Here is a 15160-nt window from a genome sequence, read left to right on the forward strand (position 1 = left end):
TATTTAATGTGCTGTTGTTTGCATCAACCAAGGAAACATGTCCCTGGTAGGCAACTTAATTTTTTTTTGTAGAAAATCATGATGACAGACAACCGGGACTAGCTCCTTGAGTTTTGTTCATGAAGTTGAGGATTTCTATAAAATCCCTGCTGCAGTGATTTTATTTAGGTTTACGAAGAAGGAGAGACCTTCCATCTGGGAAAAGAGCTTTACTGACCTTTTGTTTTAGAAAAGGGCTTAAGAGTTATTTTCTCGTTACAGATTGAGAGCACAGTTGGGTAATCGTGGGGAGATGGGAACATTTTCGCAGATGGACATCTTATTCTGTACAGAAGACAAGTGTGATCCTTTTTCTCATTAAGCTGTTGTTTTCAGCACTCTGGGAGCCCGTCCACATCGACAATTTTGACATCCTGACTCCTGCTCTTACTGATACACCTAATCACACACAGTAATAGCTGTCTCTGTGTGTATGTGTGTGTGTGTGTACTGTTTAGGTCAAAATCTTTCTCAAAAATGCAAATTAAAGTAAACTGAACAGGACAGGGCGCATTCCTTCAACCGTCAGCAGGGTAGGAGGTGAGGACAAGCTGTACAAATGAAAACGGTTTCTGTTAGGGGCAAAGCTGTTTTACCGGTGGAGGAGGGAAGAGAGAGAAGTTTTAAGTGCAGTTGGAGTTTATTCGTTATTACATCCTGGAAACGCAATGGACCAATTACGAAAGACTAAAAACGGACAGAGATCACCTCCTGGATAACACACAGCCTGAAATTGGTCACATTTTGCAGACTCACTGACTTCATTGATAAAGACAATATTCTCATCTTGGCACCCTGACCTAAACTTTTATGTTTATGTCAGTCCAAAGACATCTTAAAGGTAGAATTCAGTACATAAACTGACTGCTGCTCACCATTGTGAATTTGACCGGGACAGAGACGTATGCCACGGCGGAAATATGCTGCTTCTAACGGTGGACAAACTATGTCTACCCTACCAATCACCTGGCCAGATAGAGCATGGTGTACACCCAGTAGCCACTGCCTTTTTTGCACATTTTAGTTTCAAGGTCCTCAAAACACTTTTATCAGAGATAACATCAGTACAATAAAAACAATACAATTATCATTTGTTCTGTCTTTCAAATACATTTTTTAAAGAGACAACAGCAGACTTGATTGGCAATGAAGAGAAATGATCAGAATTAAAATATAAACTGCATACTATCTGTGATTTACATGATCAACAGAAGATCCATTGCAAACATTGTTTATTACGTTGTTTGCTTTTTTTCAGTCTCGCCCAACAGCGTGCGTATCTTTGGGTCTGTCGATGCGATAGACGAACTCTGCAGGCAGGAAATATCCCAGGTACTCTACGATGTCGGGCGTGGTGTCAATGTAGTAGTGACCGCCCTCTCCGTGGTGGCTGAACCCGTGGGTGTGCTCCACACGGAGGTCCAAGCCCTGGAAACGCGGGACGCAAGAAAGTCAATGCAGGAACATTATCCGTTTTCGTGCATCTTATAAGAGATGGGCGCGTGTCGTCGTCACTCACCGGGTCTCTGGATACGAGCACAGACTGGCAGACGAGGGGGGCGCTGACCTCAAAGTGCTTCAACCAGTCGTTGACGTCGTCGTTGGTGTTGAGAGGGCAGGCTGAGAACTCTCTTGGCTGTCGATGATCCAAAGCACAAAAACAAATTAACGGCAGTATCTCTCAGTAGACACACCTGGAATACAAATGGGCCGGCTCCTGGTATCCAGGTACACCAAGGTTCTAAGGCTTAGATTAAAACAACTAACATTCCTATGGTTTAAGGTCCTTTAATGAGATTTTAGAAAAAAACATTATAGTAACCATAGTTCTCTCTAGGTGGAGGCACAGAGTAATGCCATACTGTCTCCGATCCCTCTGTTACTACACACTACTGATCGACTGGCTGAAAGAAGGCTACTGTGTTTTCTCCTACTTTAACAGCAAAAAACAACAAAAATTTGTCTTTTTTTTAATATTTTAAATAAAAAGAAATTCTGACAATCATGTGGAGGAAACTAAAGGAGCATCACTGATCACTTTCATTAAAAGATTAGTTCTGACTCTTGGAAGTGGGGTTCTTCGCAGTTATTGGTATGTTCCCTTAGCCGTGGTCGAAAGATGTCATATCACTATGAGCATGGTCCTCGGCGTGGCGGATGGTAACGAGCTAGTCAGACGTGCTTCATTGGTTTCAGCCAACTCCAGCAGTTTAAAAGGCAAATCGTGGAATGAAGCGCCATGTTAGCGGATCTTAAAAGTGTACTTTTGTCCAGCCGAACAACCTCTATGTTCCTTGTGGAGCTAATGTTAGTTAACGCCTGCATCACAACGGATCAGCTGCAAATCATTAATCTGCTATAGTTCCACCGAGAACGCAGTAAACGTTTGGATTTTTTGCATCAGTTGTGCAGCAGACCCCAGAGATGGCATCTTCCAGTACAATCCGGATCTTTTTTAGCTGTTTGAAGGTTACGATGTGAACTTTCTTTTCCAACCAGCTTTACTGTAAAATGACACCTTTCCACCATGGGTAAAGAAATTTGTACCAATAATGACAACTTTACAGAAGCTCGGTGGGAAAAATAAAAGGAATTAGATTGTGTTAGACGTTTTGTCAACAATCTCTGTGTCAATTTGTCTCACAGTCCTAACAGAAAGATTTAAAACATGAAACTCTTGTATTTTTATTCAGTTCTCATAGAGTGAGAATCTCATACCAGCCCAGGCCTGATCCAGTATTTACCATAATGTGGATTTTAGCCTTCCCCTTCTGGATGACGAAGGTGCCTCCCAGAGCCAGGCTCTTATCTGGATACTGAGCCTCCAGAGTCTTCCTCAGCGCTGTCACCAGACTGTTGCTTCCGGTCCTCTTTTTGGCTCGCACCTCTATGACCTGGGGGGGGGGGGGGGGGGGGGCATGAACACAGGCTGAGCGGAACGATCTGCTTGATCAGCCCCTGACCTTCAGTTAATGTTTGAAATGTTGAGAGCGCACATGTGATGAGGCTAAAGTGCATGTAATAGAGTTAGATTTGTTTCTTCCTAGTTCGTATATTACCAGAGATCTGCCTTCATTCGTTTCCCAAAACAAGTTCAACGTTCATTTTAATACTGATACCTTCCCGGGCTTCCCCTCGCAGGCATACAGATTCCCCAGAAGTCCGAAGTTGCAGTCAGAAAATTTGTCACTGTACTTTTCTTGCAGACACTGGCCATCGGCTGGATTGATGGAGGAAAAGTAGCTCCCATTGACCGCTGGTCTTCCCTCTGCCTCAGTGAGAACTAGAGGCATGAGCTGTGGGTCATAAGGATTTTTTAATCGATTACTTAACATGAAATTAAAAAAAACAGTTCAAGTTTTTAGGTGTATTGCCAAATGCTTCAACCTGAAAAGAGTTAGTCACTGGTTTCTACTATGAATACATGGTTAATGTCACATTGTAACTCACTCCAAACAGAATAAATTTTCTGTAAAACGCTCAACTAAAGAATCCTCTGAAGGGTTTAAGGAAACTGCTTTTGGGGTTTAACAGAAGTTTATGTACTAATTGCATATGCAGGTGAAATACACTAAAATGTAAGTCTTTCTGTGGGTTCCACAGTGGCACAAGTATTACCATTGGTGCCTCGCTGCAAAATTAACTACAAGGTAATGATTACAGCTTTGTAAAAATTTCTAAAGCAAAAAAAAAAAGCATACTTTTTTTATTTCATTTGCTGATCTTTGGCTAGCCATGGTCCCATGTTTACATTGCGAGCAGTGCTCACACACATTTTCCACACGTTTCCTGACACACATTTCTAGAGTTATTCGTCCTTTTAAGCCAATTTTTAAAGTGTAAAAGCTTAAAGTGGTTACAACTTTGGTTCATCTGTGGTTGCTTTGAAGTGCTTTATCAATCAAGCTGGTATAGCATGGAATAAACACAAAGGTTCACTATGAACTCATAGCAGTGGTCGGATGGATGGGTGGATAGATGGACCAATGGATGGATGTAGAGATGGAGGAATGAATGGTTGGACAAATGGATGGATGGCAGTAATGTGCAGCTGTTATCCTTGTGAGTCTTGCAGATTGGACACAAGCTGTTGTGTAATCCATGTAAATAGTAATCTTTGAGGAGGGCTAATAATTAGCTTAACCACTCGTCACCCAATTATTTACAAATTCAATAATTCACCTCAGCGTTCATCCCGATAATTCTGGAAGGGGCGGCTGCTGCTCCAAGGATAAATGCTCCAGGCAACTCCAGCTCCTTGGATATGATGTTCATGTTGTATTCCTTACAGATGAAGAAACAGTGATGACAACCGTATAAAAAGGGCCAACCTGAAACATCTGCCAGGTTAGGTCTTCACAAAACTCTACCTTGTGTTTTTGAGGCAAAGGAATCAGATATGGCACACCTCCAACATCAGTAATACGAGGATTGCCACAAAGACCTGGAGCACAAAAACAGAAAGGGCACCAAAATGCAACAAATGTGGCAGGAGAGCATTATTCAACTACGCACTCAAATCGTGATCGGTGAAATACCTTTGACAGGGAAAAGGAAGGGTTCCTTGGTGAGATCTGGACACTCCACAACACTCACTTGAACTTCTGCAAAATTCGTTTCCAGCCCAGCCTGCAACACTGTGACCAGCAAGCAGCGCTATTTTACAAACAAGCATGGCCAACGTTGTCTCTCTTCGTCCAGGCTGCAGTCCTTACCTCCACGCAGCTCTTCCAGGGCCGGGGCGTGCAGCTGAACTTTCTCCGTTTCGCTTATGTCTGCCATAACCTCAGATTGTCAAAGTGCTCTGTGGCTAGTAGCTCTGCAGAGACCAGCAGGAGCATTCAGAGTTAAAGTCCAACCAAAGAGGAAACACCGACGAGGAGGTTACCCCTCCTGGAGGCTTCGCTGTCAACAACAGCAGAGGTTCGAATTTCTCAATAACTGATAAATCAAGCTTACTGGCTTAGTTATAACAAATAATAGTCAGAACAACGTTTTAATGGGATACTTTATATTTTTTTAGTATCATGTATAAATCCCATCTAATAGTTAAGACAGTAAATTCATGGGGGAAAAAAGCTTTTCCGGTCAATTTCAATTTTAAGCGGAAGTGGGTGGAACTATCTTGCTTCGCTCTGCGCTGCATGCTCTTTGGTGATTGGTCACAGGATCGCCGTAGAAATGGTACGGGAGCAGGTTTGCCATATTTTGAGTGGCAAGGTCGCATTGAAAGAGCGACACAAAACAGAACTGTTCTTTTTGTTTGTTTGTTAGTTTTTTTGTCAAAATAAAAGTTGTCAATGTGAAACATTTGGATGTGAAATAATCCGAAAATTATTATTATTGTTATTGAAGGTTACTTCTGTTAATGTGTTTTAGGCAATTTAGGTATTTTAGAATTTGAACAACATTGTAAATGCATTTGAAGGCCCTCTTGGTTCCAGCAAAACATCCATTCCTCCACACATTTATCCGCAAAAACTACTTAATCTGCTGAATCCAGCCTCACAAGATCTGTTGTTAGAAGCATTAGTACAAAAAAAGAGATAAATTACCGAGTAAATACATCTACTTCCATGCGCTTTTCTCTTCGTTCTGCCACTCAGAACGTGGCGGTGACGCCCGACCAGCGCTCACGTGACGTTTTCGCCGCGCTCAGTTTGTGCGCAACCATGCTGCAAACACTTCCCGTGTTTATCCACGCGCGTGGCTTCCCCCCGGTTGTTGTTTTGGCGCCGTGGTTTGTCCGCGTCAGACACAAACCGGGGCTTTGACTGATTCCGCTGTTTTCCCGCCCGCCTCTCTGGCCGTCGTGGTTCTTCACCAAAGGTCTGCGGCGCCGGTTAACGTAATGTCAGAAGGAGTTGCTTCTCCATCCGGTGCTCAGTCAGATGCGTTCAAGGAGACCGATCTGTCGGTGGAGCCATTCCGCCTTGCGCTGACCAGCTCCCACCCTGATCGCGTGAAGCACGTGTCACAGATGCCCTCCGTGGAACAGCAGAGAGGACCGGACGCAGACAGGTAACGATCACGCCCATCCAGCAGCTGGAGGGAGTCTGATGCATGTGGAGACCGACCTTCTGAACGTGTCTCTGTTGGGTCTTTGCAGTGATTCCGGGGACAGCTTGTTTATCACGCAGAAGTGTGTACCTGAGAGGCGAAGGCGCTCCAGCAAGAGGTCAGACTTCAGGACCCACAGAGATGCATCAGAGCATGAATATGACACCTCCAGCTCCGAAGAGGAGCAGAGATCGGGCAGAAAGCGGAGGACGGAGGGCTTCAGAACACCGAGGTTCACCTTTCCTTTCCTCCAGAAGACGCTGACGACTAGGTTACCTTATTATCAGAACAGAAAACTACACGTAAGACCACACAGGAAGACGTGAAAGCCTTTTCCCACTTGTTGCTGGCAAAGTTTCAAACATAAGAACACGCACACGCGTTGTGATTGCAGTATTACGCGATGGGGGGTTACTTCAGATGTGTCGAGGAGCTCTGGGAGAGCTATCAAACCGGAGAAGGTCAGGCGGCGTCTTCACGCACCGTGGACGTGGACGGAGAGCCCCTATCGCCGATGTCAGAGTAAGTATTGGTCCAACGAGCAAATAACTTAATGGCTTTTTAGCCGATATAAAAAAATCCACATCTGTCCGCCCAAGCATAGTGTTTTCGAAGCGGCGTAAAGAACGTCGATGTAAACTAGGTGAAAACTGGCTGAGAGCAGGAAGCTGAATTTAGAGAGGCCAATTAACCTAACAGTCGTGTTTTTTGGACTGTGGGAGGAAGAGAATGCAAAAAGACCCAGGGTGGGACTCGAACCCAGGACCTTCTTGGTGCAAGGCAACAGTGCTACCCACTGTGCAAGGTGCGTCCCATGAGAGTAAATTGTTTCTCCCAAAATGCGGACGGCCTACAAAATAACTGCTTGTCTATTGAAGAGGGAAAGACGAATCTTGTGCTTGTAGTTGACAAGAAGGAGAGTAGTGATTTTCACTTATCCAGCACATCTGTTGATGGTTGCAAAGAGAGAACAGGACACAGCGTCTCAAAGCTCTCAACGTCTGCCCATCTGCACGGCTGGGTTTTGTTCTGACCGGACAAAGTGAATCGCTTCCTTTATACCAGCGTTACGCATGCGGGATGTCACACCGCTGTTCCTCACAGACGGTCTGGGAAGCTGCAGTCAGCCCTGTTGTAACTTGCTATTAGAAAAGTGTGTCGACTCCAAACTAGACCGTCCACACGGGGTAGAGCTTGGCTCTGATCTGTGTCTGGCACCTCCTGGTGTCTTCTGAAACGCTGGCCAGGTCCCAGCAAAGTGAAACACAGTGAGCTCCCACGTAAATGAAACTCTGTTGCCGCAACAGGCGGCGTGAATATTTTTGTCAGGTCATACAAGGTGATAGAGGGAAGCTTCTTTAAAATTTTATTTAACAAGAACAAGCCGAATATTTCCTGTCAAACTTGCCTGATTGGGGTCACGGATCGGACCCCAGTACTGGTCAGGGGAAGGGCAATCAACGTGACCTCTGATAAAAATCTATTAAAAAAATGTGCTTTAACATAGATGCAAAACAAGATCGAGTGTGTGGAGTAGGGCTGGGCAATATAGAAAAAATTATATCGATAAAATAGAAATCATATTGATCAATATCGATAAGTATCAACATATTCAAAACATATAATTTAAGTGCAGCTCTGGCCATTGTATGCTGTTGCTTAGCAACCTGTTTTTAGATAAAGAACACACAAACACTGAATTCACACTCAAACCTTTATTCAACCAACTTTTTACCAAAACAACAAGTTTTTAAAAAAGGAACGTGTGCTTTCTGATCTCTATGAAGGGGGCGGAGCTTAGTGACGGAGGTTCCTGGGTCTGCGTTTGTGATTGGTTGGGAGGATGTAATGACTGTGGTATTAACCTACATGATAGGCTAGAGTGCAAAAGGAAGGAAAACTGTTATTCCGTTGAACTGTTATTGACCCTTGAATCATCGACACACGTCTATCGATCGGTTGTATATTGTTATGAATTATCGTCCAGCCCTAGTTTGGAGCATTTTCACTCTGATGTTGGTGAAATACACCTTTACTATCTCCCCATTGCTGTTCTGATAACATCTATAGAAGGAGAGAGAGAGAGCAGCTTGGGGGATACATCAACCTAGAGGGGGCTGAAGGCATCAGGAGAATTTGTTTGTCCCGTCCACTTCTGATCTGTGCAGCTGAAAGTTTACGACTGTCCCTCCAGGCATTCAGTGAGGATTAGTCCAGGAGGACAGGATACCAACCTGTGCCGCTTTTAAGGGCTATGCAGCCCGTGTATCCGGAAAACAAGCGTGGCATCAGGCTTTGGGAACCTCACGGTCTTGTTTTTGTCGCCTCCTCTTTTTATTTAGGAAAAGGGAACCCTGGTTACATTTGTCAAGCTAAGGGATAGGGAAAATCAAAACAACTATGTGACCTTCGAGATAATACCAAGCAGTTCACACAGTACAGTTGTGCCTAAGCACTCCAGACGGCTGAATAGAGTTCATAAAAATACTTATTATCGTCACAACATATTTCTCTGCTTTCTGCAGGCCTTCTGCAACGATGAGAGAGAGAGAGATCAGTCACATGAAATACACTTTAATATCTAAAACCTTAAAACTTTTTAGTAGTAAATGTATATGATAAATGCAATGAACATAGTAAATAACATAAATGTAGAAAATAGTAAAAATAATTCTATCACTGTGGTTCTATGACCCTCAGTGTAAACCTAAGGCGGTCCCAGCACTTCTTAGGAGGGACGGTACAATGCCTAGAATAAGTATTTAGCCTCTTTGAACGCGTCATCCTTTTAGTAACCTGACAACAGCCAGATGCATGTCTCGCTCCGCCTAGCTCCACTCACATACATCTGGGACACCGCCATAGGAATTGCCTTTATTGAAGGCTGGGCCTTATCAAAAATTCTTGCATATGATTGGATAAGCCACTTGTCTGTCATCTTTATCGACGTGCTATTTCAACCACTCACACCGAAGCTAACCCGTGACGCTGATGAGAGCGACGCAGGGAGAAAAAAAAAGTGGCACGCGTTTTATTGACAGTGAGCTGACAGGAAGAGGGGGGAGACAGGCGGCAAAGCGCCGCGGGTCGGAGTCGATCCCGGGCGGACCGCGTTGAGGACTAAAGGCCTCCTAACATGGTTCGCGCTAACCCCTCGTTAGCCGCTAACCGCTCGTTAGCCGCTAACCGCTCGTTAGCCGCTAACCGCTCGTTAGCCGCTAACCGCTTGCCAAATCCAGTCGGGAGAAGGGCGAAAACATGGTTTCCACCAACAAAAGCCTTTAGAGCCGTTCTTTGATGTTCTTTTAATGAAACAATATTAGGTAGATTGGGCAACACAGAAGAAATAGCAGCATCAATGTTAACGCTTGCTTCCTCGCTGCGAGCCGCCATTGTTGTTGGAATCTCACGGTCGCGTCTCCGCTACGTCACATCCAGGAAACACCCGCCCTGCGTCCTGATTGGCCAGACCATAAATTTGGTTGGGGAAATCACTTTTAATGGGCGGTGTCCCAGATGTATGTGAGTGGAGCTAGGCGGAGCGAGACATGCATCTGGCTGTTGTCAGGTTATCCTTTTAGTGCTTTTGTAAATGAAATCATAGTAATTTTTTAAAAGAATGAAATCATACTCTTTAATGTCAGAGTGAAAACTGTTTTTTACTGGTTACAAGGGACATGCATTAAGGATTGATTTTCACCTGTTTGCAAAAATGTACCTTGATTGCAGAGTTCCTTTCGATGCTTGTTTTCCGACTTTCTACTGAAACTGTAGAGCCTTGGCTTGGACTAACCTTCACGAAGGGAAGCTCCAACCGTAAGGCCAGGCTGGCTTGTAACGCTGCGTCTCTCTTCATTTCTAGAGAAGAGCATGGGTCCGCAGAGGGCGAAGAACTCAAAGTGGTGGTGAGTGTGTCGCTAACGTCTTAGAAAAATGGGCATTTTAGAGCTCCTCATGAGGGAAACGTGCAACTTCAATGTTTTTCGTTGTGTCACAGGAGAAGAAACTTTTTGTCGCATCGAGAGCGAAAAGCTCCCAACCTTGGTACAATCCGAAAAAGACGTCCAGCGAGGAAACGCGGCAGGAACGGAGCAACGCTGGATCGGGGTCACAGAGAGGCCAAATATTGACCGGGGCATCCTTGTCGAACGAGACGTCCTACTTGAAAACAAAGGGGTCCGATGAAAGCCCCGGCGAGACAGAGTTAGGCAATGGACGTGCGGCTAAGGCCGGAAACCTCCCTGCTGAAGCTGAAACGGGAAAGACAAACGGATCTCCAAGGAAAAAAAGTGAAGCTTGTGATCTTTTTCCAAAAGAAACCGGAGAGTCGCTCGTGAACGGCTTGAGCGCTGAGCAACGCGGCAGAGAGTCGGCAGAACCTCACGCCGGGGTGGGCGAACAAATCGAACAAAAAGGAGACGATGACGAGCGCAGCAGGATCAAGGCAAAGAAGGGGAAGAAGAAGGAGAAAAGGGACAAGAGAGGTGACGAACGTGTAGACGGAGAGCCGGCCGAGGGTCAGCCGGCTGATCCCTCGCTGAGCGTGAATGTCGCCGAGGCACAGGAGGCTCCCTGTATGGAGAGGAAGAAAAAGAAGAAGAAGAAACGTGAAAGCGAAGAGTGGAGTCAGAAGGTGGATGGACGACCAGAGGAGAGGGAGGAGGACCACTCTGTGTCGATGTGGGAAACTGAGATTGGTGGACAGGAGAGGAGGGAAACAAAGGAAGGGCGCACAGACTCTGCTCCAGAGCCTACAGCTGATGATGGACACGTCCTGAAGAAAAGGAAAAAAAAGAAAAAGGACCCAGATGGCTCTTCAGTTCCGCCTCAAACGCCCACAGAACACCTGGAGGCCATAGATCATTTAGAGGATGGCGAAGCTTCTCAGGAAGCTTCGGACCCGAGTGGCTTTAAAAGAAACAAGCTCAAAAAGAAGAAGAAGAGGCGATCTCTTCCTGATGACAATCAGACAGATGTGGACTTATCGAACGACGCGGCGACCGTGGCGGAAGATACAGACTCTGTTAAAAAGAAGAAACCAAAAAAAGTCTCTGAGCCGGTCCGGCTTCCTGAACAAGAGGAAAGCGTAGACGATGCTCAGGAAGAGAAGCAAGATGTTGAGCTGGAGTCCAGAAAGAAAAAGAAGAAGAAAATGGGAGGCGATATCGGCTTGAATAATGCTGTGGACTCACTGGCATCTAGTGATAATACAGAGCTTGTGCGCAAAAAGAAGAAGAAGAAGAAGTGGACCGCTTCCTTCCTTTCTGCTGATACAGAGGAAAATGTTGGCCAAGGTCCTGAGGAGCAGGGCACTCCTGTGCGGACTGCGTCTGCTCATATGGGGAAGTCCGAGATCAGCGCCGGCGATTCGGTCGCCCAATCAGCAGATGTTTCTGAACATCGGCAAGAATCAAAAGGTGTCAAGAAGAAAAAGAAGAGGTCAGCAGCTCCCCCAGAGGGCGAGGAGAGAGAGGCGGAGGAAACGTCTGAAGCAGGGGTCAAGAAGAAGAAGAAACGGAAGAGAACCGAGAGCCTCACGGGAGGTTTGGAGAGCGTTGCTGACGAGGAGCGTTCTCCGCCTGCAGAAGCGGCCGCCGTGAGGAAGAAGAAGAAGAAACAAAAGAAAGGCTCACAGGATGTTCTGACAGACGCCGCTGAGCATGCTGAATCAGAAAAACTCGCATCAAACCCATGTGGTTCCCTTTCAAGCAGTCGATGGACCACGGAAACGCGTCTGACCGAAGGTGCACCCGGAACCGTAAAAGAGAGGAAAAAGAAGAAACCTGCTGAGAGAAATGTGGCTGAAGGGAAATCAGAGACGCAGCAAACCAGGAAGGACGCGACGAAGCCAGCGGCTGATCCCATCTCCACCTCACCTCCAACGTTCCCATCAGCCCACGGGACCACCTCCTCTCGCCGCATCGAGGGGAAAACTGGCGGTCGCGTAAAAAGAAGACTTCATAATCCTGAGCAGGACTTTCTCTCAGAGCCAAGCTGCTGACCAGACAGATAGATCACCATGGCAGCTTTACTTTTTTTATTGGAACCTGGCAACCGCTGTAGGTGGACAATGTAGAAATATAAAACCTTCTTGGGTTTTTTTGAATTAGATTACATAAAATACATATTTAGTTTTTTTGTATTAAAGCATTTTTTTACTTGAAGGATTGTCAATTGTTTTTAAGTTGAGATGTAAAATACAACTTTTAATACAAAGAAATCGAAACCTTTTGTGTAAAAGGTTTGGAAAAGTAGCACGCGAAACGAGACGACGCTGAGTGATTTGTTCAGACGTTCCTGATGGTACGTGTTGGTAATCTTCGATGGAAGGATCCCTATGAAAGAAAGATCAGAAAAATAATAAATACTAATTCATTTTATTTCAGGGCGCCGTTCAAGAAACAATGTCAGCGTACAGAGAGAGAAATAAATCAATTTAAACACAGTTAATAACAAGTAAATGACTAATATAGCTTAAAACACAATTAACCACAAAAGGCCAATTTTAACTATTCAGTTAGGGGTAAAAAAAACAGAAATGAGAAGTTTCATTTTTCATTTGCCTCGTTTCATAATTTCAGATATTTCACCTTTTCATGCGCCGCATGAAACGAAGCCTAGCCTTTTTACCTCACTGACATAAAATCAGACCATTCATTTCTTGTTTTATAGGTCATAACTTATTTGCTAAATCCCAAAAGAATAACAGATTGTCTTTTATTACTTCTTCAGATTCAGAAGTTTCAGACATTCCTGTAGTGTTTGATGCCGTTACTTGACTTGGGTCAAACGTTTTGGGTTTCCTACAAAGCCTCCCAAAATAGTTTGCTGAACTTTTGGTCCATCCCTCCTGACAGCTGGTGTAACTGAGTCAGACTGCTTGGCTCTCTCACACACTTCACACACACACACACACTTCACACTGACTTTATCGTCCTTTTGGGCACTAACCTGTTACGCTTATGGTCAACGTTCATTTAGAAGACCTGTTTGTGCCCAAGCCTGAACCTTCTGGCTGATGTTGCTTCAATGTTTCCATGTAGTAATCCTTCTTCATGATACTGTCTAGTTCATAAAGGTCACTGGTCTCCCCTGCAGCAAAACACCTTTAAACCATGATGCTGCCACCGCCGTACTTCACAAATGAGCTGAAGTCAAGCTTGTGAGCTTCTCCCTTTTTTTCTCCAAATGTAAGAATGGTCTCTGTGGACGAACACTTCAGTTTCATCAGACCACTGGACACATCTCTAACATTTAAGGTCTTTGTCCCTCGCATTTGGAAGTTGCAAGCTCACGTTTAATGATGTCTATGTAATGGCTTCATCCTGTCCGATTGGCTTTTCAGGCCGTGTCTGCTTGTGTCAGTGCTAGTGCTGCCATTGCCCTTTAACTTTTCTCTCACCTGGAATGTATTGGATCAGTGCTTCCCTGTTCTTTTGAGCCTGGTTCTGCCGGAGGTTCCTTCCTGTTAAAGGGGAAGTTTTCCTGTCCACTGTCATTACATGCATGCTACTCAGTATGAGGGATTGCTGCTAAGTCAGTGACACATTGCAAGCGACTTTCCCCTGTGGCTAATCCAGGAGGAGTGAACGCTGCCAGTCAAAGACTCAATGCGACCAGCTGGGTTTCCTTAAGGTGCGTTCACGATGTCGCCGCTTTTGCTTGCTGTCGCTCACTTGACGTTATCGCCGGCCGTTCTCACAGCGAGCGACAAATGCATAAATACAGCAGTACAATAACGCTATCCAGTGATGCTTTCACTTCCCTGCAGCTCCAGTCTCTTCACTCACCTTTTTGCAGGCTGGCTCCTCGGTCGCGTCACACAACTCAGGCCGATCGCCAGTGTGCAAAATACCTGTCAATATTTCGGGGGTCCCCATCTCCCGATTGTTGCGCAATACCGATGTAAATTTTCTCAATATGCAGTAGGCCTATAACATTACAATGTCAAAGTTAGCTTTAATGTCAATTCTTCACATTCACCAGACATACAAGGACTCGAGAAGACGTTCCTCATTCACCAACAGTAAAACAAATAAAGTGCACAGGCACAACAGATAAGATCAGTTCCTAATACTAAAATTTAAACATTTTTAGTATTAATCCCCCTGGGATCATTAAAGTATGTCTGATTCTGATATTTGTGAATAAATGTTTTGAATTTTAAATACTGGACATGTTGAGCTTAAAAAAATTTTAGTGACCATTTGTGACAAAAAAATATTTAATTTAAAATTTTTTTGACACAATTTAAGACCCCCTTTTAACATTGCTTTTGAGGCTTTCAGGGGGTCTCATGGGTTAATCGGGGGGGTCGAGGGCCCCCCCAAGTATTTTGCACTCTGCCGACCGCCACTAGCAGCTTGATCCATGTTGAACGCAAACCAGCTTCGTCTCCGCCGCAGTGCTTCACAACACTTCACAGCCACATCCAGTTCCTGATTGGTTGTCGCGACGTGACAAGACACAAAAATTCTGCTTTTTCAACATCAACAACTGACGCTTCGCATCCATCGTGTTGCTCTGGCTTCGCTTTAATCGTCATAAATGTGCGTTTTGTGTCGTTAGAATTGCCTCTGTTGCCCCCGCTTAGCATCGCTTTGCATCAGATCGTTCCTGTGTGGCCCCTATGCGGGACATTCTAAAACGCTTAACATGAAAAAGCTTAACGTGGCTTAAGGTAGGAAAACAACGAGGAATCATCACCAAAATTCGCATGGCCATATCTTGTCATGAAGACTTAAGCCTGTCAAAAAAATAAATAAACCAAAATCCAACGATTATAGAAGAAATCTCACATTAACGTTTTCTTCTTCATTGGTGCCTATGGCGAGAAAAAGGCTTAACGTGGTTTAATGTACCTAATCAACGATCAATGATCACCAAATTTCTCTTTCATATTGTGTTCGATATTTTTATAGTTTTATGTGTTTATGAAGAGCAATATGAGAGAGAAATTTGGTGATCACCGAACGTTGTTTAGGTACATTTAACCACATTAAGTTTTTTCATATAGCCAGCCTCTATGCCTATTAAATACTTAATGTCATATAACGTCCAT

At 44.7% G+C, this 15160-nt stretch overlaps 2 protein-coding genes across 2 annotated transcripts; one reads left to right on the plus strand and one right to left on the minus strand.

Moving 5' to 3' along the window:
- Positions 1-1287: 1287 nt before the first annotated feature.
- On the minus strand, positions 1288-4939 carry c11h11orf54 (chromosome 11 C11orf54 homolog). The gene is made up of 8 exons (XM_012871241.3): positions 4755-4939; positions 4578-4676; positions 4410-4483; positions 4222-4323; positions 3159-3335; positions 2784-2933; positions 1559-1675; positions 1288-1467 (listed from the first exon to the last, which is right to left on the minus strand). The coding sequence occupies exons 1-8, from the start codon at positions 4819-4821 to the stop codon at positions 1294-1296; spliced, it is 960 nt and encodes a 319-aa protein (XP_012726695.2). The 5' UTR covers positions 4822-4939; the 3' UTR covers positions 1288-1293.
- Positions 4940-5606: 667 nt separating this feature from the next.
- Positions 5607-12326, plus strand: LOC105932181 (apoptotic chromatin condensation inducer in the nucleus). Its single transcript, XM_021320836.2, has 5 exons — positions 5607-6060; positions 6149-6401; positions 6494-6621; positions 9962-10004; positions 10097-12326. Exons 1-5 carry the CDS (start codon positions 5891-5893, stop codon positions 12098-12100), a joined length of 2598 nt encoding a protein of 865 aa, XP_021176511.2. The 5' UTR covers positions 5607-5890; the 3' UTR covers positions 12101-12326.
- The last annotated feature ends 2834 nt before the right edge of the window (positions 12327-15160 follow it).

Source organism: Fundulus heteroclitus, chromosome 11 (assembly GCF_011125445.2).
Source record: "Fundulus heteroclitus isolate FHET01 chromosome 11, MU-UCD_Fhet_4.1, whole genome shotgun sequence".
NCBI classification, from domain to species: Eukaryota; Metazoa; Chordata; class Actinopteri; order Cyprinodontiformes; family Fundulidae; genus Fundulus; species Fundulus heteroclitus.

Bases quoted from the DNA above. Each gene is read 5' to 3' on its own strand.
- c11h11orf54 (XM_012871241.3), bottom strand. From the start codon at position 4,821: ATGGCAGACATAAGCGAAACGGAGAAAGTTCAGCTGCACGCCCCGGCC. The intron at 3,336-4,221 runs GTGAATTATTGA...TATGACCCACAG, and splicing joins TTATCGGGATGAACGCTGAG to CTCATGCCTCTAGTTCTCAC. The intron at 1,468-1,558 runs GTGAGTGACGAC...CCGCGTTTCCAG, and splicing joins TGCTCGTATCCAGAGACCCG to GGCTTGGACCTCCGTGTGGA.
- LOC105932181 (XM_021320836.2), top strand. From the start codon at position 5,891: ATGTCAGAAGGAGTTGCTTCTCCATCCGGTGCTCAGTCAGATGCGTTC. The intron at 6,061-6,148 runs GTAACGATCACG...GGGTCTTTGCAG, and splicing joins AGAGGACCGGACGCAGACAG to TGATTCCGGGGACAGCTTGT. The intron at 6,402-6,493 runs GTAAGACCACAC...TTGTGATTGCAG, and splicing joins ATCAGAACAGAAAACTACAC to TATTACGCGATGGGGGGTTA.